The sequence below is a fragment of the Thermobia domestica genome, chromosome 14 (genome assembly GCF_964235325.1).
Source record: "Thermobia domestica chromosome 14, izTheDome1.hap1.1, whole genome shotgun sequence".
Taxonomy (NCBI): Eukaryota; Metazoa; Arthropoda; class Insecta; order Zygentoma; family Lepismatidae; genus Thermobia; species Thermobia domestica.
Window position 1 is genome coordinate 57,568,391 of NC_137467.1, and position 24,940 is coordinate 57,593,330.

At 36.4% G+C, this 24,940-nt stretch overlaps 2 protein-coding genes across 5 annotated transcripts in view; one reads left to right on the forward strand and one right to left on the reverse strand.

Moving 5' to 3' along the window:
- Positions 1 to 24,940, reverse strand: part of LOC145669682 (UPF0462 protein C4orf33 homolog) — a 77,720-nt gene that overhangs the window by 30,129 nt on the left and 22,651 nt on the right. The gene's annotated exons all lie outside the window — the stretch shown is intronic.
- LOC145670623 (uncharacterized) lies at positions 10,212 to 12,242 on the forward strand. Its single transcript, XM_081739415.1, has one exon. The coding sequence runs from the start codon at positions 10,212 to 10,214 to the stop codon at positions 11,910 to 11,912; it is 1,701 nt and encodes a 566-aa protein (XP_081595541.1). The 3' UTR covers positions 11,913 to 12,242.

Below are 24,940 nucleotides of genomic sequence, written 5' to 3' on the forward strand. Positions count from 1 at the left end.
CAACTAAAAATTACATTTGGTTAAAAATATAGTATATAAAGACATAGAAGTAACTTATAATAAAGTGACAAGATAATATTGTATTATCACTTATGGGGGCCGCGGTGGTTCAGTGGTAGAGCATTCACCTCTGGTGCTTGGGGTCCCGGGTTCCATCCCAGCCCCCGCCAAGTGAACTTTGTGGTGGGCAAACACCGTGTGCATGGGTTTCCTCGGGGTTCTCCCGTTTTCTCCCTCTTTCTTCATTCCACCATTTCATTCATTAGTCATCATCACCGTCTCCTTTAGCCTAACCGGCATAATTGTGGGACGTAAAACTCAAAGATTTCATTTCATTTCATTTGTATTATCACTCGAATTTATGCCGCTGTGCTGAATTAAATTATTGTATGAAGACCGGAAATGAGTTAAAATTGTAGTTGCAAGATTTGGGGACAAAGTTGAAGCATTGTAAATTCAAGGTAAGTATCTAAAAAAAAAAAAAAAAAAAAAAAAATGTAAACTAAACACTATTTCCACAAGAAGAGATAGCATAATTGTTGGACATACAGACATCAGATATGGAGGAATCACGCGATTGGCTTTAGAGGGAATGACACAATAATAAATACCCAAATGGAGGCCGCGATGGAAATCGACGAAATATACAGATGTAGAGAAGAAACACAACATGGGAATGAAAAGTCTAGGTGAGAATAGGGAAGAATTGGAGAACTTCACCAAACCAATAGAAGGCAGGAGCACCAAGCCAACCTAAAACGTTATAAAATCCCATTTCGAGCGACAGAAATTCCTATTTTTGTCTTGAATTTCCCACGTTATACTAATTACAAAATCTATCTATTTCTCTGTCTCTCGATATATATATATATATATATATATATATATATATATATATATATATATATACAGATTTTTGTAAAAATTGGTGCACAGCTTTATTGCAGTGGTAGATGAAAAACTCCCAAATATTACCCTTCTCCTCCTGAAAGTGTCCCCATACAGGGTGCTCAAAAAATTCAATTCAAAAAAGGTCAATTTTTCCGTTATAGTGATTATCAAAAATTGTCATAAAATGGTTAATATGCGCACTAGAGACATGGAACAAACACCATTGAAAAGCATAGAGATTTCTCTACAAGTTGTACTATATCGAAAAGAAACGTGTACAATAAAAAGTAATACTTCAAAAATTCAAAATAAAATTTGAATTTTGAATTTCGCACAGAAATATCCCTATGAATTTGTTCAATTTTGTCGAAATTGTAGTCTCATATGTGTACTAAAACACCACAAAGTTGCATTTTGGGCATTCAATGGGATCCGATTCAAAATTCAACATAAACCAAACATTGCAAGATATTGACCATGTGGACATCTGGGTTCAGATCGATAACCATTTGCCTGTAGTTATTTACCTGCAGCATCAAAGGGATTTATATTCAACTTCATTTGTTTCTTGATGTATTCATTTGAATTTACACAATTATCCACCTTTCGAGTTATTTAGACAGGTTACGTTTCCAAACAGTACTCAATACAGGTCATTCAATACAATTCAGGTCATTCAATACTCAATACAATTCTTATTAGTCAGTGTGAATGTTTCTAAACTTATATTGGTAACATTGATACACGTTATTTTCATTCCTTTGTTTCAGAGCTGCTGTTACAAACATATGGAAGTACATCATTGAAATAGGAAAAAGAATTTGTTCACTAATTGTTTGACTGAAATCGTGTGAAGTGGTTGTGAACAGTGTCACTGTGTTTCACAACACATTTGATACAAATTGTGAAAGGGAGGGAAATACAGTATATCCCTCCTTTTCATAATAAGTTCTTTTTCTTGTTGTAGTATTTTTGAAGTATTATTTTTTATTGTACAGGTTTTTTTTCGACATAGTACAACTTGTAGAGCAATCTTTAGCTTTTCAGTGGTGTTTGTTCCATGTCTCTAGTGCGCATATTAACCATTTTATGACAATTTTTGATAATCACTATAACGGAAAAATTGACCTTTTTTGAATTGAATTTTTTGATCACCCTGTATGGGGACATTTTCAAGAGGAGAGGGGTAATATATGGATTTGTTTTCATCTCCCACTGTAATAAAGCGGTACACCAATTTTTACAAAAATCAGATTGGTCAGGTCAGATTTTGTCATTATTTCATTGGTTGATTTCACATGGAATACTCCATATATATATATATATATATATATATATATATATATATATATATATATATATATATATATATGGAGAGAGAGAGAGAGAGAAATATAGTTATGAAACCACTGTATGTCACTAACATTTTTCAATAATATATCAGCGAATTATTCGTAAATTTCGATCTTCTACATTTATCAAATGTTAACGAAACTAATTTATATTGTTGTCAAGCTTTTAGTATTTCAATTATGTCTTTCAGCCATAATCTTCTGATATACGTAACGAACTTTATTCTCTGATCATTTTGTGTGAAATGTTTTCCAAGTTGGTTGTTTCTCATTTTGTATTTTACTTTTTTCGGTTAATTAATTTATTTTATGAAAAGAAAACACAGCATTATTCACATGTCTTGTTCTTTTAATCACAAGCTACTTCTGCACTAGCATGGATTCATTTTCCGGTAACAAAATTTCACAATTTACACTGATTTCAATATTATAAAGAACTTATTGGTATACTTTCTGTCAATTGTGTCGCTGTCAATGAATTATATATATGAAAAATCCCATATATGCTACTCATAGCGACAAAAATTCCCTTCATCCCTTTTCAAAAAATTAATGTAAAAAATCCCACAAAATGGGGTTCTCCCACGAGTTGGCATTACTGATCGAAAGATTGCTGACCCAAGAATAATAAGAAAAGCTGCCCACTACACACTATAGTGCGTCCAGTAAGAGAACGTCTCTGACAGCTCGCAGTGACATTGGGTGATATCAATAAAACGGAGAAGTTACTCATTACGCCCAATTTTGAAGTAGTTACTCGCATTGGTATCAATAAAAAGAGAACTGAGCACTAGTCGTCTCGGCTGACCTCGGAAAAGCCCCGCCCTTTTGAAGTAACCTCACCTCTATTCTCGAGCCGAGTAACTACTACGCGTTTGATATCAATAAAAATGAAAGACTCCTCTGTGATGCTAGTAACTTCTCCAAATTTGTGGAGCAAGCTAAATAGGTGACTCCGTGCGAAATATGGCAGAGTATATGATTGTTTTACTACGTAGAAAAACTTATAAACTGCATAGAAATGTTGGAAATGGAGATTACAAAAAGCATTATAAGTTTATGAAAGAAAATGTAGTGATTAGCACAACATTTTTTAAGGAGAAAACCGAAATTCGGGGTGGTGGACTACGTAATGATGAAAAGATGCGGGTTTTTCTTCAAGGGCGCCGATCCTGTGGGGGGCCAGGGGGCCCGGGCCCCCAAAGCTCATGTGGGCCCCCTATTGTATTTATGAATATACAATATTTGGCATAATTAGAGTGCAATTTGTCTTAAAATCCTGATATATATACCTTCTGCATCTAAATGCCCTCCCCTCCCCCAAATTTACAGAGAAATCGGTGCCCTTGGTTTTCTTGCGTTACGTGAGTGATCCGGGATTCCAGGTCGGAATGTCAGGGGATTCTGGTGTGGCTCAAAGTACTGTCTATGACTACCTGAAAATGGATTGTTTCCGGAAGTGTGCGTAATATACAAACAGCAAAGGCAGAGTGGCAAGAACAATATACATTTCCGGGTGCTATCGGAGCACTTGACTATACACAAGTGGCATTAAAGAAAACTAGTATTTTGGAGAGTAATACGTTAATAGGAAGAGCTATTTCGTGGCTAAGCGGTTAGCGTACATGCCTTTGGCATAGGAGACCCGCGTTCGATTCCCGGCAGGAGCTCATGTGGTTTGGATTCCACGTTAATCAGTGGGTTCTGTCTCATATAGGCACGCTACTGAAAAGGACGTTAAACTAATAATCAACTCAACTCAACGTTGATAGAAAGGGTGTATACATGAGAATGTATTTTGTTTATGTCAAGGCGAAAGGGGACACGTATGGTGTGGAAAACGCAATCAGATGGACGTGATTTATGACGTGGGTGGCTGGACTTTTTTAAAAAGAAAACAAAGGATCCAAGTGTCTGATTTCGTTCTTAAAGCCAAACAATCTACAAAGACCTTGGACAATACGTGATATGCGCTTGTCGTGTTAATCTTGATATTGCTGGATTCCAATTAACATCCATCAGCTCAAATAGGTTCATTCCCATGGTTTCAGTATTACTTTCTTCTTTCCCGTTTTTTTATTTTTTTTATTTTTTCTTCTTTTTTATTTTTGTTTTATTCTCGCTCGAATATTAAAGATTCTCTTTTGAATTTGTGTCTCAGTCGTAGATGTATTTGATATTTCGTTGCATTTCACTGTAATTACCTTCAAAGTTTCGGCTTTCCTTCGTTTACTTTCTGGTAGCTGTGACTTTGAAAGTACCACTGGAAACTCTTTTAGAATATCCACAAATGCACTTTGATTGAAGCTATCGTTGCTACTTGCCCGTTTCATGGCTTTTAAGATACTACGCCATAGGTTAAAAACAACGAAATGACTGCGCGATGAATGGGAGAAATGAGTAATCACTTCTTTTATTGATACGACTCAGTGCTACGTGCCGAGGAAGCGCGAGTAAACGTTCATAAATCTGGAGCAGACTAGACCTGAGTAGTGGCTTGTTTTATTGATACGAAATTGAGGGAGGAGATTACTCCAGGTGTAGTTACTCCGATTCTCGAGCAGGACTTCTCAGGAATTGTTACTTATTTTTATTGATATCACCCATTGCCACTACTCGCGTGTCAAGGTTTTTTCCGTGCAACTGTAGTGGCAATTTAATTAATGGTATAAGACAGAGTGATCGTGGTTGGTAACAATGGTATCAAAGTAGAGGCTGCAATGTCCCACCGCATGTGGTAAGAAACGTCAGAGACCATCTCTTATTGGCCGTGCTATAGTACGCCTTCTAGAACTGAATACATGAGCACCCATACTCAGTTACTATGTATATTACTGTAGTGGAAATACATACTATAGATTACTGAATAAAATTATATTTGTAAGTTTTTCTAATAATTGGATAGGATCGGGTTGTTAAACGATAGAATCCAATGTCAAACATTATTTCTGAATAAGAATAGTATAAATTACCTTATTCCTGAATAATAATAATAGAAATGACTATTTCTGAATTAATAATAATAATAATAATAATAATAATAATAATAATAATAATAATAATAATAATAATAATAATAATAATAATAATAATAATAATAATAATATAATGACTTTACAATATACTTCGATAAGCAGGTGCTCAATGAACGTTGGACAAGTGTATTAATGAAAGAAAAGATAAGCCTGACGTCCAGTTTCTCCGTCTATTTTTTGTCTTAACTAGGAAAAAAAGTATCCATTGTTGAGACTGTAAGAATCAAAATACCAAGAACTCAGTCAACTAAAGTAGAAAAGAAGATATAGATTTCATCAGAGGAATGAATTTACTCTGCTATTCCTACCTTCCTTCTCGTGCTGGTGTCTCCGAAGAACTTCAAAAAAATAATTTAAAAAATACAAAAAGTAAGAGAAAACAAAGAATAAAAAGAAAGGCCGTCTGGATGTGTAAGAATGCTAAGTTTCTCGAAGTTGTTGCAACGATTTGATGACTTAGTATCAAATTAATCAAAACAGATGATACAGCATAACTCAACTACTGGATAAGTTATTTTTCTTGCATTTTTTTATGTGTCCTTTCCAGAAGTTTAATCTTGCAAAGAAAGATGAAGAAATAAGAGTATTAGAGAGGCGAATCCATGGGGGAGGAAGTTAGGAAAATTTCCTTCCCCAAAACAGGCCCGTAGCTAGAGGTAGCTCAGCCCCGCCTGAAACTATCAGTTTCTTATTTAGATAAATGCATTTTCAAAAAAATAAAAAAAAATCGAATTTAAGGGGGGCACGGTGGCTCGACGCTAGAGCTCTCACCTCTGGTGCTTGGGGTCCCTGGTTCGATCCCTGGCTAAGAAAGTTTGTGGCGGACAACATCGTCTCCGTGGGTTTTCTCTGGGTACTCCTGGTTCCTCCCACTTTCTCATTCCAATAATTCTCCCATCATCGTCTCCCTTAGCCTAAATCACATAATCGTGGGATGTTAAAGAATTTTCAAGATTGTAAGTTGAACTCAAGTTAGCTCCTTCAAAAATTATCTTGATCTTATCTCTTTCGAGGCTATATATACGGATAGCGTAAGCGCCTTTGGCACGGGAGATACGGGTTCGATTCCCGCCGGTAGTTCATGTGGTTCGGCCCCCCGTTAAGTTGTTGGTCAATGTCTCATATAGCCTTACTGCTAAAAGGGACCCTAAACTCCAATTCAACCAAAGGAGTTTTCTGTTTAAACTTCGCAAAACCTGAACTCCACCTCTACGACATTTGTTGGCTCCTCAATCTACTTTATTTTCGGACCTCGTCAATTGTGTTTCCTCAACTACATTAGATTGAGCAAATTTCAGATGAGGGACGAAGTTAAGAAAATGTTAGTTGGAGCCATCGTTCTCTTCAATAATTCGCATCTACTTGATTAAAAACTCAATTAGGAATAGTTATGTTCCGTATTTTTTTATTGGAGGCTTTTAAAAAAAAAAAATCAAATCATATGTAAGGTTACAAATTTGAAAGATTACTTAAGATTTGACCATTTCACGGCACAAAATACAATTTGCCGAAGAATGTGTTGGTGGGGAATTAATTATTTGTTTTGTTCGTTGAAGTGACTATTACGTACGCCTTTGGTCTTAGTGCACACGGGGTCCCTGAATCGATATCCGATGCCTTACTTGGTTAGTTTTCACTTTAAATTTCGGATTCATGTCTCATATAAACTTGGCATCTCTTTTTTTAGTGCCAAGACTATATGAGACATGAACCCACTGTTTAAAGTGAAAACTGACCTAGTAATGCACTGGGAATCGTTTCAGAGACTCTTGCACCAAGATTAAAGGAGCACGAAATAGACATTTTTTTTCTTTTTTTTTCTTTATAGCTCCAACCAGTATACCAGTCTCAATGCTCTTCTAATTAATCTTGTTTAATAACTAACTAACTAAACTAACTAACTGTATGGCCTATGGAACCCGGAGGTTCAATGCCGCGTTCACAAAAGCTCTCCACTGACTTCTATCCTTAGCTAACTGCATCCAGTTTCTACTTTGTATATTCCAATCTCTGCGTGATCAATCTTAATATTGTCCTCCCATCTACGTCTGGGTCTTCCTAATGGTCGTTTTCCGATTGGTCTTCCAGTCAAGACTTGGAAAGCGTTTCTACTTTCTTCCATTCTATCCCGGCGGGAGCTCATGTGGTTCGGATTCCACGTTAATCAGTAGGTCAATGTCTCATATAGCCTCGCTGCTGAACGGGACGTAAAACTCAAAATCAGTCAATCAATTTCTTCCATTCTAGCTACATGATCCGCCCACCTAAGACTCCTAGACTTGACGACCCTAACAATGTTGGGTAAACCGTATAAATTAAGTAGTTCCTCGTTATGAAGTTTCCATTCCTATTCCCATTCCTCTTGGGTCCGAATATTCGTCTCAGGATCTTGTTCTCAAATACTTTCAGATCTTGTACTCAAATCTTGTTTAATATGCTACATAATACAAGTGTCCACGCGTAGCGTAGTCACTAATGCTCTCGTCTTTGGTGCGAGCGGTCAGTGTTCGATTCCTGTTGGGACACTCGATCGAAAAAACGTAAAAGCTTTTTTCAGGTCAGTCATTCTCTTGGCATGAAATGTGAGGTCTTCCTGGGTTTTCCTCATTCACACTAGGCAAGTGCCGGGATGGTACCTAACATAACTTCCAGACAGCTTCGTGCCTTCCCTTTCCTCGGATAGTGTGATCGCCGAGGAATGTCATCCCTCATACATGACGGGCTAACATGCTGAAAGCCCGGAAATCTAAATCCTCAATCTCCCCGCTACATAATCCAATATGTCAAAGACATGAACACAGAAAGTTCGAGAACTGTTTAAAATTCTCATGCTGTTCAGAAGGATTAGAACCCTCAATGAGTTTCGTCTCATGGTTGTCAGCCTAATAATACACACCACTCGACTATACCACAGATGACTAGATTAGTGGGGAGAGCTTCGGAATTAATATATCCTTAACTGTAATGATATTGTGTAGTTTATTTAAAAAAAAAAGAAAAGAAAAGAAAAGAAAAGAAAGAAAGAAAGAAAGAAAGAGAGAGAGAAAAAAAACGAATTTTTCAATTAACTAATACATTTTAGTACTTGGTAATTTTTAATTTTTCCGGAAGGAAAGAATTGTAATAATATTGTGTAGTTTATTTTAAAAGAGAGAGAGAGAGACGGATTTTTTAATCTACGTACAACTTTCAAAATGTAGGACATGTTTACTTGTTGAGATCCTGTATCTAAAATGTTTATTTCAGAATAACAGGACAGTTTCCAATTCCAAAATAATTTTAGGTTAAGGGAAGAAAGCAAAACTAAAAACAGAAAGAGAAACAGGTACTGTTTTACAAATGAAGGATGTAAGAGTGAAAAGAAGGGCTTTATATAAGTTTTCAAGAGAGGTATTGAGTAGGTCTTTTTGGAAGGGAGTGTTAGGCATTAACTATACGCTAAGCTGCTCTTAATAATAATCTAATCACTAAATTCAGAAGGGACGGGATGGCGAAGATATTCTTTTGGTAAGTTTACCTTTTTGTTAACAACAATATCAATTCTATAAAAAATAAAAGCTTATATAGAAACAGAATGGCAGGTTTCCTGATAATTAAGATTTTAAAATAATAAAATAAATTTTATTGTAAATAATTTTGTGGGACGAAACATAACAATGTTTCAGAAAAGTCATATTAAATTTAAACAATCTTCTTTGCCTCTATTAATATAATACTTAATAGCCCTTCCGGAAATCTCCAGATTCTCCTGAATAATATAGTTTTTATTTTTATTTAATTACCCTTCCCCCCCATAGATAGTAACAACAGATTCTAGACGAAAGATTTGATAAGCGGCTCTGGTCATAAATGTCACACCTTTTTTTTTTTTTTTTTTTTTTTAAAGTAGAGAACAATTACAGCTTCCCCAACGTCGTCGCAATTCCTGTTTCTAAATCTCAGAATCGATACTGAGATACAATTATATTTAAATTGAACTTCCTCATGAAGATCTTACATCTAAACTTAAAACATTTAAACTTGTTTATCATAATTATTCTAATTGGTTAACTGGACATAAACACTAAATGTTAACCTTCTGTAACCGTAATTTTATACTTTGTTCAAATAAATAAATAAATAATGTTGGACGCAAGACCACGGGCCAGACGCCGGCTCTCAACTATCGATTTCAGGTAGTTGGAAGAACATCCATTATTTTGAATTTGTTTCAAATAATCCAAATAAGTGATACATATTGACTTACAAAAAGGACGAAACAGATGCGTGACAAGTAAGAACCAGGAAGTCTTCCCATGTAAAATCAAGAAACATTTGATCGCTTTAGATTTTATTATTACGATCATTGATGTAAGTCAGTATACATGTGAAGGCACGAGCTGATGTAAAATGAAACGGAAAAACAAAATAAGCGTAAAATTGCATCTCGTTCAGCTATTGTCTTTTCGTTTGGGAAAGCATCCGCGACGAACCACTTTCATTTTTATCAGAGTTTCCTTTTTCCTTCTTCTTTTTCTTCAGTTCACACAATCTCCCCGCGCAACAAGTTAGGTGGCTTTAAAATGAAGTTTCATGGTTGTCAGCAACAGGCCACGTTTTCGAAACTGAGTATTTGTTGAAATGTCTTTGCGGGTGTCTGTTTAAGAGAGAACGAACCATCATTCAAGCTGATAATTCGTGCCATCCCTTTTCCTGACACTGGCGTAAAGGGGCAGTGATGAAAGCTTTTGGATGCTGTGACATCCAAGATTTAAAAAAAGTAAAAAAGAGGAGAGGAAACGTCCATTTCTTTTGCACGGAACAATCTCTATTTCTTGGTTCCTATGAATATATATATATATATCTACACAGAAACATAGAAAGTTATTTTCTGTTCAGTGGGCGACATATTCACAACCTCGGTGCCAAGTGAGTTAAGTTTTTAAAAGACACAATGGCTCCTTCAGGGTGCCAAAGGACAGTTTCTATCTTATGCATTTTGTTTATGCTGTGTTCCGGAAGTTCCGCTTTCTTTGATTTTATGTTTGCGGAGCCTTTTGATTTCTTGTTTGGTGAAGCATCTCACGTCAAGCCGGTTAGAGTACTAGCTCCAGTCTCTTCTGATGGTAGTGCTTCAAGTTCTGTTAACAATGCTCGATCAACACCGATAAGATACCAGGATACACCACCACGGCCTGGGGGTCGTGTCGGTAGACCGAAAAGACCTATTTCTGCAAGCCTGCCTGATGAACCTCAGGAAAGTGTGAGATACGCTGAAAATATTCGGGTGGGAAGACCAAGGCGACCGCATCCAGGGAGTGTCCCAGAAGAAAATGTGCAGGCAACACAAGAAGTTCGAGTTGGGCGTCCGAGACGACCACATCAATATTCGGTAGTTGTTCCTCAGGAGAATGTGCCAGTGCAAGAAGAGGTGCGCGTCAGTAGACCACGGAGACCAATTCCTGAAACTTATCAGGTAGTTCCTGAAAGAACTTCCAGTAGAGTGCCGGAACACAAGGATGAAAGTGGAACAGTTACCAGTTATGTCCTTAAACCGCGACCGCCAGCAAGAGAAGCAGCTGCTTCACAGGTGGCTTTGGCAACTCATCATGGCCATGGTGGTGGTGGAGGAGGAGGTGGACATGGTTATGGTGGTGGTGGACATGGTCATGGCGGTGGTGGAGGAGGTGGTGGACATGGTCATGGTGGTGGCGGAGGAGGAGGAGGACATGGGCACGGTGGGGGAGGAGGGGGAGGAGGACATGGCCATGGTGGAGGCGGAGGGGGAGGTGGACATGGCGGAGGTGGTGATGGAGGACATGGTCACAATTTTAAGAAAGCATCAGGCAAGAAACACCATTCAGAACACCACAGTGAACATGGTGAAAAGGGTGGCAAAGGCTATAAGGGCCATCATCATTACGACAAGGGTGCTCATGGAAAGCATGGTGAGGAAGGACATAAAGGGGAATATAGTGATCATGGGGGACACAAGAAAGGCTTTCATGATGAAGGAGGGTATCATGGTGGACACCACGAAGCACACAAAGGTGATAAGGGTTCTAAGTATGGACATGAAGGAGGTCACAAAAAGGGACATAGTACAAAAGGTTCTCACAGTGTATCACATAAAAACGAATACCATAAGGCTCATGAATTTTATGATGAACATCATGATGGTGGCCATCACAGTAAGCATGGAGATTTCCACTCACACCATAAAGGAGAGAAAGGTGGACATCATAAAGGGGGACACCATAAACATGGTGGACATGAAGATCATTATGGGAAGAAAGGTCATCATGCTAAAGGTGATTACTACGATGAACATGCAGGACATAAGAAACATGACGGTCATGAAGAGTATCATGGACACGACGCTAAGTATGGAAAGAAGGGAGCATCGGAAGGTGGCGGTTCTCATGGTCATAGTAGTGGCGATGGTGGTGGTGGAGGAGGAGGAGGCGGTGGAGGACACGGAGGAGGTGGCGGCGGCGGAGGTCACGGACATGGTGGCGGAGGAGGTGGTGGTGGGCATGGACATGGTGGCGGAGGAGGCGGTGGTGGCCATGGACATGGTGGCGGAGGAGGTGGTGGCGGCCACGGACATGGCCATGGTGGAGGCGGTGGAGGGGAAGGTCATGGACACCATTAAAATCCATACATTGTTATCCATTGTTTTATATACATTCATTTTAAGTAGAATTGTCAATCAAAGAAAATTGTTGATGGAACATATTAACGAACTGTACAGGGTGAACTAATTGTCCATCAAAGCTTGCATTTCACAATTAAATCCTGGTATGAGAACAATATATCACAGAAATGATGTGCATCAGTGATGGACAATTTATTACACACTTTGGGCCAAGAAAGAATAAGAACCATACTGGGGAGACATTTTATTTTCTTCCCTGAGCCGATGATTTTCTTGAATGTAAGGTTAGTCATATGGGCCTTATGCAGAGTCGTTCTGACGCGTGATTAGTGCCATACTAAAGAGTTCGACTAGCATATCTTTCCTGCAATAGTCAGAACTTTAGTATGATGCTAATCATACGTCAAAACGACTCTGCATAAGATGGATGGTTTCTAAATGTTTGTTCTACTCTCTTTCTGCTTTCTGTTTCTTATTTCCTGAGTACTCTGCTTCTTGTTTCATGTATTTAGGCCAGTTAGGCTCTAAGTTACTAATATTTGAAAGTAATTCTATGAAATTGCGTTTTACTTAAAAATTCGTCACTTTATGAGTATAATGATCTTACCTTGTAGGCGGTGACTTCATAGCCAACAGGTTAAAGAACATGTTTTCACGGCTAAAATTAGATTCAGTTATACTATGATGACAAGCTACACTCTTTCTGTTGTGCATGGAATTAAAAAAAATAATGGAACAAATCATACACTTGTTGATTTTTTATTCGGTACTCGGATGAAACATAGCATTACTCGAAAGCTGGGATTGGGCCTGCGGGCTGCCATTTGACCATCACTGGTGTAAATAGTTATGAATGTGTTATGAAGTTAGAGATGAGAGTAAAAGATAAAGTATTATATTAAACACAAAATAGTTTTTAACAGCGTAATGAAACAATAAATAAATAATTAAATTTGCCTCGATTACTTCACAAATACTAAGAATAATTTCAATTTTACAGTTGGTAGAACATTATTTATAGCTTCGTAAAATTATAGTGTAGATATAAACCTTTTGATTAAACTGTTAAATTGTATTTTAGAGTACTAGTTTTCCCTAGCAGCACACATAATAGCCCTAACAGTGGGAAACGGTAGGTTAGCCAACGACCAACGTTGATCTTACATTATGATTGGTCGCTTTGCTGATCATTTGCCAACCAAAAATCAACTGCCAACATAACCCAAACGAAAGAAGTAATATTACGATTGGGAATGCGTAATAGAAATTGGTTAAATAACGGCAAGTTGTTGGTTAGCCAACATGAACTGTTGGATAAATGACAGTAAATTGTCGGTTGGCCAACATAAACTGTTGGATAAATGACGGTAAATTGTTAGTTGGCCAACATAACTTTCAAAACAGCGATGGGCCAACTAAATTTACGGCGAATATTATTGCAACTATTAATTCCCAGCTATGCCAACTGCTAGCCAACAAAGGATTTACCTTTATTTACCATATTCATATATATATATATATGTCTGGGCATTACTGTCAGTTATGATCTTAAGCCCGTGATATGAGGGAAGGTGTCTCTCGACGAACACACTATCCTGAGAAAGGGGAAGGAAACGACCTGAGACCTGTATGTTAGGTACCATCCCGGAATTTGGCTGGTGTGAAAGAGAAAAACATAGGGAAAACTCACTCAGGATAACTATACTGTTACAGCTTTTCAACCGAGTATCCCCACCAGGACTCGAATTCGGAACCGTTCACATCAAGGGTGAAAGCGTTAACGACTTTGCTAGGCGGGACCACACAAAGGGCCTACCAAGTGTCCTGCTAGGGTTAAATGTGGATAGGAGAAAATGTATTTTGATTATTTATTATAGAATTAATTTATGTGTGTATTGTTCTGTATTAATGATTTGAGCTGGAGGACTTTTTTGGTTCACTTTGTATATTATTTTTTTGTTATTGTTATTATAATTATATCGCTATGGACATCAAAATGTCATGTTATTCATGGAGAAAAATGTGCTAAAAACTTATATTTAAATATATATATATATATATGGTTGAATTTACATCAAATTAGACGAAATTTATTTGTAAAAACCTTTTTTTTTTTAAAAAAAAAGGTTTACATAAACTTATTTCTTGTTTTAAGAGAAAAATAAAATGATGATTTAATTATGATTGTAAATATTGTTGAAAATAATGTACCAAAACAAAATAAAGACTATTGAAATACAAAATTTAAATTCTGATGCATTAGTACAACTGCCGACGAAAAAACAAACCATGTTTACTCTTTTCAAAGAACTTATTAAAGTTCGTTACTGAATTCCCTACATATATATAATGTGTGTGTGTGTGTCTGTTATTTGCGAATATTTCAATTTTAAGCCCTCCATTCGATAGAACATCAAAAACTGCTTGAAAGAAGTGATGGAATTTTTCGCATCGCTCTTACTGTTACCGAGATATTGGCCAAAAAAAAAAATTCGGATTTCGGGAGATTTAAGGAGCCATATCTCAGGAACCGTAAGTTATAGAGAAATGATATTTTGCGAATTTTTCAATTTTGAGCCTTCCATTCTGAGCATGTGTCTTCGTAAAACAATATATCGTAGAACCTTTTAGCAGAACTCTTTTTTTAAAAAATATGGAAAAATTTTTGTATATATGTATAAAAAAAGATATATGACAAGAATTGTTTAATGAGCATAATAATAAAGTACATAGAACAATTGATATAAAGCCTGTTGGAATTAATAAGAAAAATTCTTTTTGAAAATGAAATGAAATGAAATCTTTAAGTTTAACGTCCCACGGTTATGCCGGTTAGGCTAAAGGAGACGGTGATAATGAGAAATGAGTGAAATGGTGGAATGAAGAAAGTGGGAGGAAACGGGAGAACCCCGAGAAAACCCACGGACATGATGTTGTCCACCACAAACTTACTTGGCCGGAATTGAACTAGGGACCCGCATATACCAGAGGTAAGAATGGCTGATAGAGATATAATCTACTCTTGCTACACTGTGTATGTACACTCATGTCCAAAATTATTGTCGCATGTCTATAAATATGTTGTAGGAATATAATTTGATAACGATTTCGCCCGGTATTTTTTTTATAATGTTAGTATGTGTATAATCGGCAAATACATATTTGTGGCAAATTTCATGTCAAAAGAGCAGTAAATAAGGTCAATATAACGAAAAAAACTTTCTTGTCCATTTAGCAACATTTTCTTTTACTCATTTTAATTTTCGTATTTATAATTCTTTTCCTATGAAATTTACCACAAATATACATTTCCCGATTATACATATAGTAACAGTATTAAAAGTACCCTACAAAATCATTATCAAATTATATTCTTACAACAAGCCAGGTATAGATATGCGACAATCGTTTTGGACATGACTGTGCATACATCAGGGTTGCCATCTGTCTCTGTATAGGCCGGACATCCCGTATTTTAAGAAATTTTCAGTATCCCGAATCACGCCGAAGAGGGGATGCGTCATATGGGGTGACATTGGATTATACAAAACAATTACAAAAGATGTGACTGAAATTCTCAGTGACGTTTGCAAATTTCGACCTACAACATGTATCTATAAGTATCGAGATATCGACATGATTCTAATGCAAAGAAGAAAATCTTGCTGGCACTAGTGAAATTGCCGTCTTTCTTTGTACCGGTTCAACAATGGGTCGACTTCTGTTCAACTAACTGCTAACAAAATGACGCTACAAGTTTTCTGCTTTGTGTGTTTTCCCTTTAAATATTTATTGCAATATTCGTTTATGTATAGATGCATTACTTTCAATTATTAATAAAATTATTTCATATCGAAATTTGGATATGAGGAACCGGCGATATGCATATGTTTCGACAAATGTGTCCCACTTTAGGCTTAACAAAAAGGTAAATTTCGTCGCGAAATAGCACGAAATCTATTTGTCATATCCAATTAAAATTTAATCCAGATTCTAACCTAGGCTACCTCAATACTACGTGCTCACTCTTTTTAAAAGATTAAAAAAAAAATCTAAATGTTCATATTTTATCAATATCACTTTTGAGAAGGAAATATACCAATACTGGAGACAAAATAAATAAACATACAGATGCAGGTATTGGCAAATATGTGGTTTTCCCTTTATCCTCACCCAGCTGTGTACTCGGCAATAAAGAAAGGAAGGATTGAGTTTGGACGTAGCCACCGGTTTGAATGAGGAAAGCGTTGCGACAGGCAAGACTAGTGGCTATCAGAAATGAGACAATGTTGTCTCCCAACAAATATTTGTGTTTATGAAAGTCTTGTCAAACGGGATGTGCTTTCTCTATTATGTTATTTTTTAATCATTTTTTAACCTTTTTTACTAACTTATTCTAATCCATAAGAATATTCATTAATCTACAATATACAGGGTGTTTCAAAACAACATCGACAACGTTTGGGAGATGATTCCTGACACCAAGATAAGACGAAAAGTATAGACTAACCTGGGTGCACAAATGCTTCCTTTCGGAGTTATAGGCTGCCGAAAACATGAAGAAAGGAACTTTAAATGTTCATAGCTTCAATACTATAGGCCCTACCGTAGTCGGGTCAAGATTTCACTGAGGAACTAATATGTGCCCTATCCAAATATCGATTTTTCGGAATCCTGTGGTACTTCCGCAACAATTTTTATAGAGGTACTTGGTGAGTACTTCAAATTTATATGCCTACGCGCCTTTGGCGCGGGAGACCCGGGTTCGATTCCCGGCGGGAGCTCAAGTGGTTCGGAGTCCACGTTAATCAGTAGGTCCACGTCTCATATAGCCTCGCTGCTGAACGTGACTTTAAACTCAAAATCAACTCAACTCAACTCAAATTATATACCGGTAACCTAACTGCCTCTATAAAAATTGTTGTACCTTAGGATTCTGAAACATGTATTTTTGAATAGCGCACATATTAGTTCCTAAGTCAAGTCTTGACCCGACTACGGTAGGTCCCATACTTTTGGAGTTATGGACCTTTAAAGTTCATTTTTTCATGTTTTCGGCAGCCTATAACTCCGAAAGGAAACATTTGTGCACCCAGGTTGGTCTATACTTTTTGTCTTATCTTGGTGTCAGGAATCACCTCCCAAACGTTATCTGTGTTGTTTTGAAACATCCTGTATTATGCTCATATTTGGCGTTTGTCCATACATAAGTTTAGCCTGATTTAAATAATTTTCTGCACAAGTATTGGCCTTCGGTCTGGGAATGTTTTTGTTTCCTTTCTTCTTTTCCTTTTTCTTTTTTTTAACATAGGATGTAATATAATACTATTATAGTACGTTTTCTATCCTCATATACAATTCCTGTCTGATGCCGACACACCGCGGGTGGTGGAGGATATCACCAAACTTAGGGCTTATTTATGGCTGATCGAAGGAAAGTCGGTGAGGGTGACAGACCTGTTGTTGCTAGATTTTCCTTTTTGTGTTATTTCTAGAGGTATTAAAAAAACTACATTAAAACATAATACCTAAGAAGTTTGTATACGAGGAAACGGTACGGTACGGATACAATCATATCAAATTTCATCGTTCTAATCCTGCCGGAAGTGCCTAAATATTTTGTAGTGTAAAAGATGTCCTGTATAAATAACATAGGAAAGATTTTTTAGTTCCCCATAAAACCACTCTAAAGTTGGAAATTTTTATTTTTGGTGATTTACTTGGGTAATGCTAACGAAAACATATAAGCATACCGAATTTCAAGTTTTTATTCCAATTCCAAGTATCTAAAATATGAGATTATATGTCCCCCCCCCAAAAAAAAGAGGTCCATTTAAATAACATGGAGAATTTCTTTATTTCCCCTTTTAGACCCTCTAAAAAATTAAAGATATAAACTTTCGGCAATTTTTCCATGGATTAGCCTACAAAAAAGCTACAATCATGTCAAATTTCAACTTGCCAGGTCAACCGGAAGTACCCGATATTTTATGTCAGTTGTAGTTTTATATATTATTGATTGATATGTAGTTTTTGTTGTTCTAATATTTGTATTTTAAAACCTGCAGACATTCATCAGTTTTAATCCTCTTTTTTCAATTGTTTTTATAAATGATTCTTTATTTACTTAGAATTGTGTTTAATATGTTTTAATGTATTCGACAATAAGTATGGGCATAAACATGTGCCTATCAAGATAAGAAATTTAAAATAGTTTTTAAAAATGTATTTTTCCGCTACTAGATTCTAATAACATTTATCTTTCTCAGTTACGTTCTTGACCCCTAAAGGTCGCGATCCCCACGTTGAGAAGTTCTGCTTTACTGGATAATGACCTTCAATCTAGTGGCGTTAGGGTTGTCATTCGTCCTGGAAAATTCGGAATCTTCACGGAAGAGGGATCTGCGTCCCGTCGTCCCTAAAAAATATTTCTCGGGACAAGAGGGATCTGTGTCCCGAATTTCAGCGAAGAAGAAAGGAAGGGTATATTATAGTTTGCTTTTTTCGCAGGATTAGATATTTAATTATTCTCTTCAACTTCTGAGTATGCCAATTCAAACGTTGAAAAAAAATAGAATACATATAACATGGATTTAATTTAGTTCACGATTTAACTACTTTGATATTGAACGAAGCATTCATTTCATTGGGCCAGGAACAAAAGGTTTTATGCTCAATCTTATTGTTAACTTCAGTAGGGAAGACCGGGGCGCGTTTTTTATAGGGGCACGTTTTCCAACTGGCTTTAGTTCTGAAAGGATCTGGTAGATCGCTCCTGCGGGTGGACTGGCTGAAGCAACAATGCTTGGCACACCATCTACGCAAGTTTCAGTTGAGTAGCTGTGTTGACGTAGGCAGGAGATCTTGTAAAATCATTTTTTTTTTTTCGAAAATGAGTAAAGTAGCAGGTCTGCATTAAAACTTAAAATAAATGTACTAGTGTTAAACGTACTGCTTTGGCATTGCATGTACTAAAGATGGTGTTCTTCCTTTACGTAACGATGTGTTTGTTTTGCAAATAATATACACCATTACTCGTCAAGATTATGTTGAAGTTCAAAAATGGCGATCGGGCAGGTTTTCCAACAACGTACGGGGCACGTATTCCAATATTTTTCCGGTCTCAGTCAGTTTCTCTAATTTTAGTAGGACTATAACAAATGCATGTAGGGCCTACTGTGTAAAGAAATCTCCAAAATAACAATGTATGGTACACAATACGTAGCCCGTGGCCAGGCACGCAGCCAGGGGGAACGTAAAAAAAGCTAATGTTATTCTATGCTGACATTTTTTTTTACGCAAAAATGACGTCCAAACAACCCCCTCGAAATATCGAAGCGGCTATGGCCCTATCCCTCCCAAAAACAATACTGAATACGTGCTTGCCATTGACTATATACCGGTAGTCTATTGTGTAAAAAACTTTAATTCGAGTGATAAAGATGATGATGATTGTTTATGCATTTATTGCTTTGAACCTTTCTCCAACTCTCAGGCAAAGGAGAAGTGGGTCAGGTACACAAAATGCAACAACTGGGCACACGAAAACTGTACAAAGGGAGATGTATTTTTTGTTCGCGTTCATTGTGATTCAGACAATGATGACTTTTGTTAACTTGTTGATTAGTCCTACCATAATCTCACTTTCCTATACTGTCCAAGCAATAAACAAAAGGTACATTTTCAGTAAAAGCAACGATTTATTACCTGTGTTTTAGCATGTGAAGTAGTTGGAACACTTGCCCCTGTATAGTTTTAGTAGGTTGGGCAACTTGCCTCGCATACGGAGCACATTTTCCAACGTCACATGATCACACTTAACCATTGGTAGTGAAACTCAATATTCATTTTGTGAAAAAATACCTGTTCCACTTCGTTCATAAAGGTATAAGGAAGAAAATGATATCCTGTTTACCTCTAAATAGGTTTCAGATAAAATACCACACATGCAACTAAAAAAGTTGGCAAATGTGCCCCGGTCTTTCCTACTCTGTTTCAATTCGCATCTTGCTTCTGAAATATTTTAATTAACAATGAATAATCCCATAACAGATCCTCAGAAATTAAAACAAAAACAATTTTTCTTACCAGGGGAAGAGGCTAAATTATCTGCTCACATTTGCTTAACACTGGGAAAGTTTAGCAAAATGACTAAAAATGTGATTACGTAATACTTTAACAACTCGATCTAATGGAAGAAAGTAAATTAGTATATAACACTTCTTTTCATTTTAAGCATTTCAAACATTCTTGTAATTAGTAGCATCCCGCATTTTCATTTTTGAAATATGGCAACCCTAAGTAGCGCACAAGCAACATTTCATCAAGGGGGGGGGGGTTAAGTTAAGGTGGATCACCACCCGGAAGTCAGTACACATTTTAGCCCATTCCCTTAACTACTGCGCAATGAAACGTTACATATTATAATTATTGTACTATAAGATAGAGTTACGTTTCAGCTACAATACAAAACACTGATTCATTTGGTTATGTCTTCTGATATTGAACAGGGTAACAAATAAAAGAAAATGTTTGATTCATTTTAAAATAGTGTTGTAAAAAAACGGTTTTTTTCTGTGAAGTTTTTTTCAATAAAAAACATTGTTCTTTTTCATGTTTTTTTTCAAATGTCTGTTTTTTTTCTGGCAACTATTATTTATTGATTTATCTTGCAGATTATTGAAATAATCAACAGAACTTGAGTCGAAGCCCTCGTAACTTACAAATCGTTTGTTTCTTTGTATAACACAACCAGCGAACGAGTGCGGGCGGCCGGTTTTGGAACTAAAATGCAAGCAGCAGTGTTTCTAACCGGACTACTTGTAATCAATCTATCACAGTTCTGTAATTAATCTATCACAGTTCTTTCTGTCTTGTTCGTAATAAACCACTTCACGCATATGCTCAAGTCAGGGGCGGAGCGATCGGGGTCTTGAGTAAGAAAATTCTTTTGCATTGAAATCATATTCGGATGTACTTCAAAAATTAGGTGATAGGTAGAGAACTGATAATCTTTCACCGCCACCCTCCTAACTGTCTCCCCAGGGGTCCAGGGTCCACCCCATGATTGAGATGGTGCATAAAGATAATTTTGGCTAATCTCTGTCATTATTTAGCATGGTTTAGTAATTAAAAAAAAAAAGATATTTCGGCCACATTTTGAAAACTTTCAAATAAAGTTTTCAAAATGTGGCAGAAATATCGTTTTTTTTAAAAAAAAAAAACATACTAAACCATGCTAAATAATGACAGGGATTAGAAAAAGTTATTTTTATGTACCATCTCAATCAGGGGTGGACCCAGGATCCCTGGGGAAACGGTTAGAAGTGTTGCATTGACGGCGGAGGGGGAGCGATTAAAATGGGGTGCCTGATAATTGAAGGTTCCTTAGAACTTCAGTAAAATTTAGACAAAATCTCTGAAATACGTAAAAAAGAAAACATACAAAATACATTTTCAGGGTAACTCTTACAGCCATTACGTTATTCTAAGATTAATGTTACTTCTGAAATTGATTAGGGCGAATATGTATTTGAATAACAAAACGACTTCTATAAGTTTTTCAAAGTATCAAGTTTAAAAAGAACGAACCCATTGTTATCTCATTGCTCAAAAATACCGATGGTGAAGTAATTGGCTGGAAATCAATCGGCCGTTTCTTACATCAATTTATAAAGAAGGTGAGCGCCAATGTTAGATATGTCAGTTCAGTGTTTTAAAAAAAGCCACCCAACCTCTTGCAACCATGCGTAGCGCATATTAATACTTACACTTGAAATAAAAGTACAACTGAATAAAGACGATTGACTTCGCTTTTGAATTTCATATGTGAATACCAATATAGGACTTTTCAGATAAAGGACTGGGAGGAGCAGGTTTTATTAAACAAGACCGTACATCTGATATGTTTGAACTATAGGCAACTTGTGTTTATGGGCTAAACTCAGTCCTCTGAAGTCAATCGACAAATCCCTTTCAGATGTTCAACAGAATAACGTATCAGCATTATTATATATTACAGACACAATATAACACTAGGCTCCCAAGTTTCAAAATTATATTGTGTGTGAAAACAGTTAGTAAATTTAATTCTTTGTGACCTGATAGCTAAAACCTGAGAGAAATTCAGAGTTAGTCCAGAGGTAATTTCTTTCCTCGTAAATAAAATTTATTGTGTGCTGAAGCAATGATACTTACTCTTACACTACCCATACGCTGATGTTTTATGAATACTTTTATTCGAACTCTACCAAAGGGCTGGATTTCTATAATGATCCTAAAAGAAGGGTGCACTGAACCAAATTGTACAAATCAATCCCTAAAGGGAAGCTATCCAATCCCATAAATCTTTAAAAAATGAAGGAAAAATTTCTTTACCTTCTTTTCCCCCAAAGGGTTCACATTTCTCGAACAAAAAAATAAAATTTCTTTATTTTAACATCCCATGATTATGTTGTTTATGCTAGAGGAGACAGATGATTAATGAAAGTGAAGGATTGTAAAATTAAATTTTGTTCTCTCAATGGGAATCAAACCTAGAACCACATACAATAAAAGCACATGCGCTGGCCAATAGACTAGCGGAAAGGACTTTCACAGTTCTCGAGAGGAAACGTTTCGAGATTCCTCCCTGGCTAAAACTCGAAAAAATATTTTATTTGTCAATCGATAAACATACACTTAAACAGCAGCATCATGAGCCTTAACCTTAACTTGATTTAAACTTACAGTTACAAGATATTGCGCAAAACTCTAAGCTATCAACCCAAAATTAATCTTTCAGTCACTGACATTGTCATTCCTTCGTTTTACAGGCTGCTACTGTTTTATAATGAAATCGAATAAAACGTAATCGATTTTTATACAATCTGCTGAATACACGGTAGAAGCTCACTGAATTGTCAACTGTGCTATGTTGTTCTTAAATTGGTAATTTCCATTCATAAATCACTATTCACAATACATCTGCATTACTTCAGGGATGGCCCACTACAATACATACATAAGTTACGGCGTTTTCTATTAAGCGTAAAGAGATTAGACTATGCACAAAATCTAAACTGCAACTTTAAAAAGCCGTTGGATACACTGCAAAGTGAAACTCTCCGCTCCCCTGTCCCACCGCGCTTGCCAAGAAACTGATGTAAACACAACAGCAGCGCCATCCTCCCAAAACCGCACAGCTATCCTGGTCAGGTTATAGCTATACAAGCAAAATTGTGTGATTATTCCTTTCGGCCCCAGGTCATTTTTGGCATTTTCCTACATTTCCAGTTAGTGACTTATTGCTCAAAAACCATTCATTCGATTGATATGGTTAATACCTTGTTTTTTAGAAAATTGATGTGGCTATTTTTTGGTGTAAGTTGCATTGCAGTGTTGCCAACGGGTGGGAAATTATTGAGGGAAATGTAGGTGTGAAAATTTACAAAAAAATCTCTAACCGAAATTCAAAATTTTTTGTATCTAGCACCACTGCTGCTATATGGGTTCAAGTCACTTAAACAAATCTTTGGTGTGTTGACAAGGTACAGTGAAATCCTAAAGTCGCTGGCTTCCATTCAAAGAGGGAAAGAAAAACTTCTGTCATACACATGAATTTTTGACACTTTTTACGCCTCACAAGCAAAAATCAAATATGCCGGGGTACAGCTTCTCTAATTATCCTATTGAAACTTTTTATGGTGCGTTCTATAGGGCAAAGAGGAAGCTTTAGGTAGTGGTATGTTTGTTTCAATGTAGCCAGTAAGAGGGTAATAATAGAGGGAAAAAGGGAAATTTTCCGATTTTTTCACCTAATAGCGGGAATTAATTGTTTTGGCTGGAAACGCTGCCATCAGACAGACGAAAACTATCTGAAAATAAACCATAATACTCCAAGAATATATCCTACAAGTATCATGGCGATATATAACAAAGTAAGCATGAAATTTAAAAAAATCTCATTCTACCTCAGAAATTCACCATTTTCTTACCATTTCCAGAACATGGTTTATTATAAACCTCAACTGTACTTCCCGTAATTATTCTAGTGAAACTTTTTATGGTGCGCTGTGTAGAGCAAAGACGGGACTTCCAGATACTGGTATGTTTCTTCCGATATAGCTAACAAGAGGGAAATAATAGGGACAAAACATATAATTTTTCCAAAATTTCCCCCTAAAATCTGGAATTAAAATTTTCTGTAGCTGGTAACACTGCTACCAGACAGACGCAATCTATCTTAAATTAAACATTGGTATACCACTAATATATCCTACAAGTATTATGAGGATATTTAAGGAACAAAGCTTCTAATTACCAAAAATATATTACGGTAAACAGAAAAGTAAGGAAAAACTAGAAAAATCAAGGGTTAGAACCTAAATACGAAATTTACGTGCGCTCCCTAATTACCCCATTGTAACGATCTGTACTTTCGTTTGTTAAGTAAGGACAAATGTTCGATTGGCGTAAGTTGACTTGCACTCGGACGTATAGGTGCGGATTTATATATAAAAAAAAAACATTTTTAATTTTTTGCCCAAATATAGGAGAATTTTAATTTCCCTAATTGAGAACACTGTGCGCAGGCCCGTCCAATTGATATCAACAGTTAGGTATCCATCCGAGGTATCTACCTGGCAAGTCTTAAGGATGTCTTTCTACAACGAAGGAAGCTACAAGGAAAAAAAAGTAAAGGAAATTCGAAATTAGAAAATTCTCGAATTTTTGACTGGGGTGAAATTTGAGAAGGAAATTCGACACCAAAAGAAAAAGAAATTAATATGATATACAATAGTCCAACCATATTTTGCCAGAATAATATCCCGATATCTTAATTAGTGTCCACACAGGAGCGGATTAAACAAGTGACACACCTGTGTGTGCCACTTTGGCCACCTTAGCCACCGAGTACACATTTGATTACATTTTTTGACTACTAACTCGTGTTGTGGTTGTAGTTATAGTCTCTACTAATAATAATATCGTTGTAAACAATAACTTTATAAGGAAAATTTTCTCTCATTTTTACATCTTAGTTC

Bases quoted from the DNA above. Each gene is read 5' to 3' on its own strand.
- LOC145670623 (XM_081739415.1), top strand. From the start codon at position 10,212: ATGGCTCCTTCAGGGTGCCAAAGGACAGTTTCTATCTTATGCATTTTG.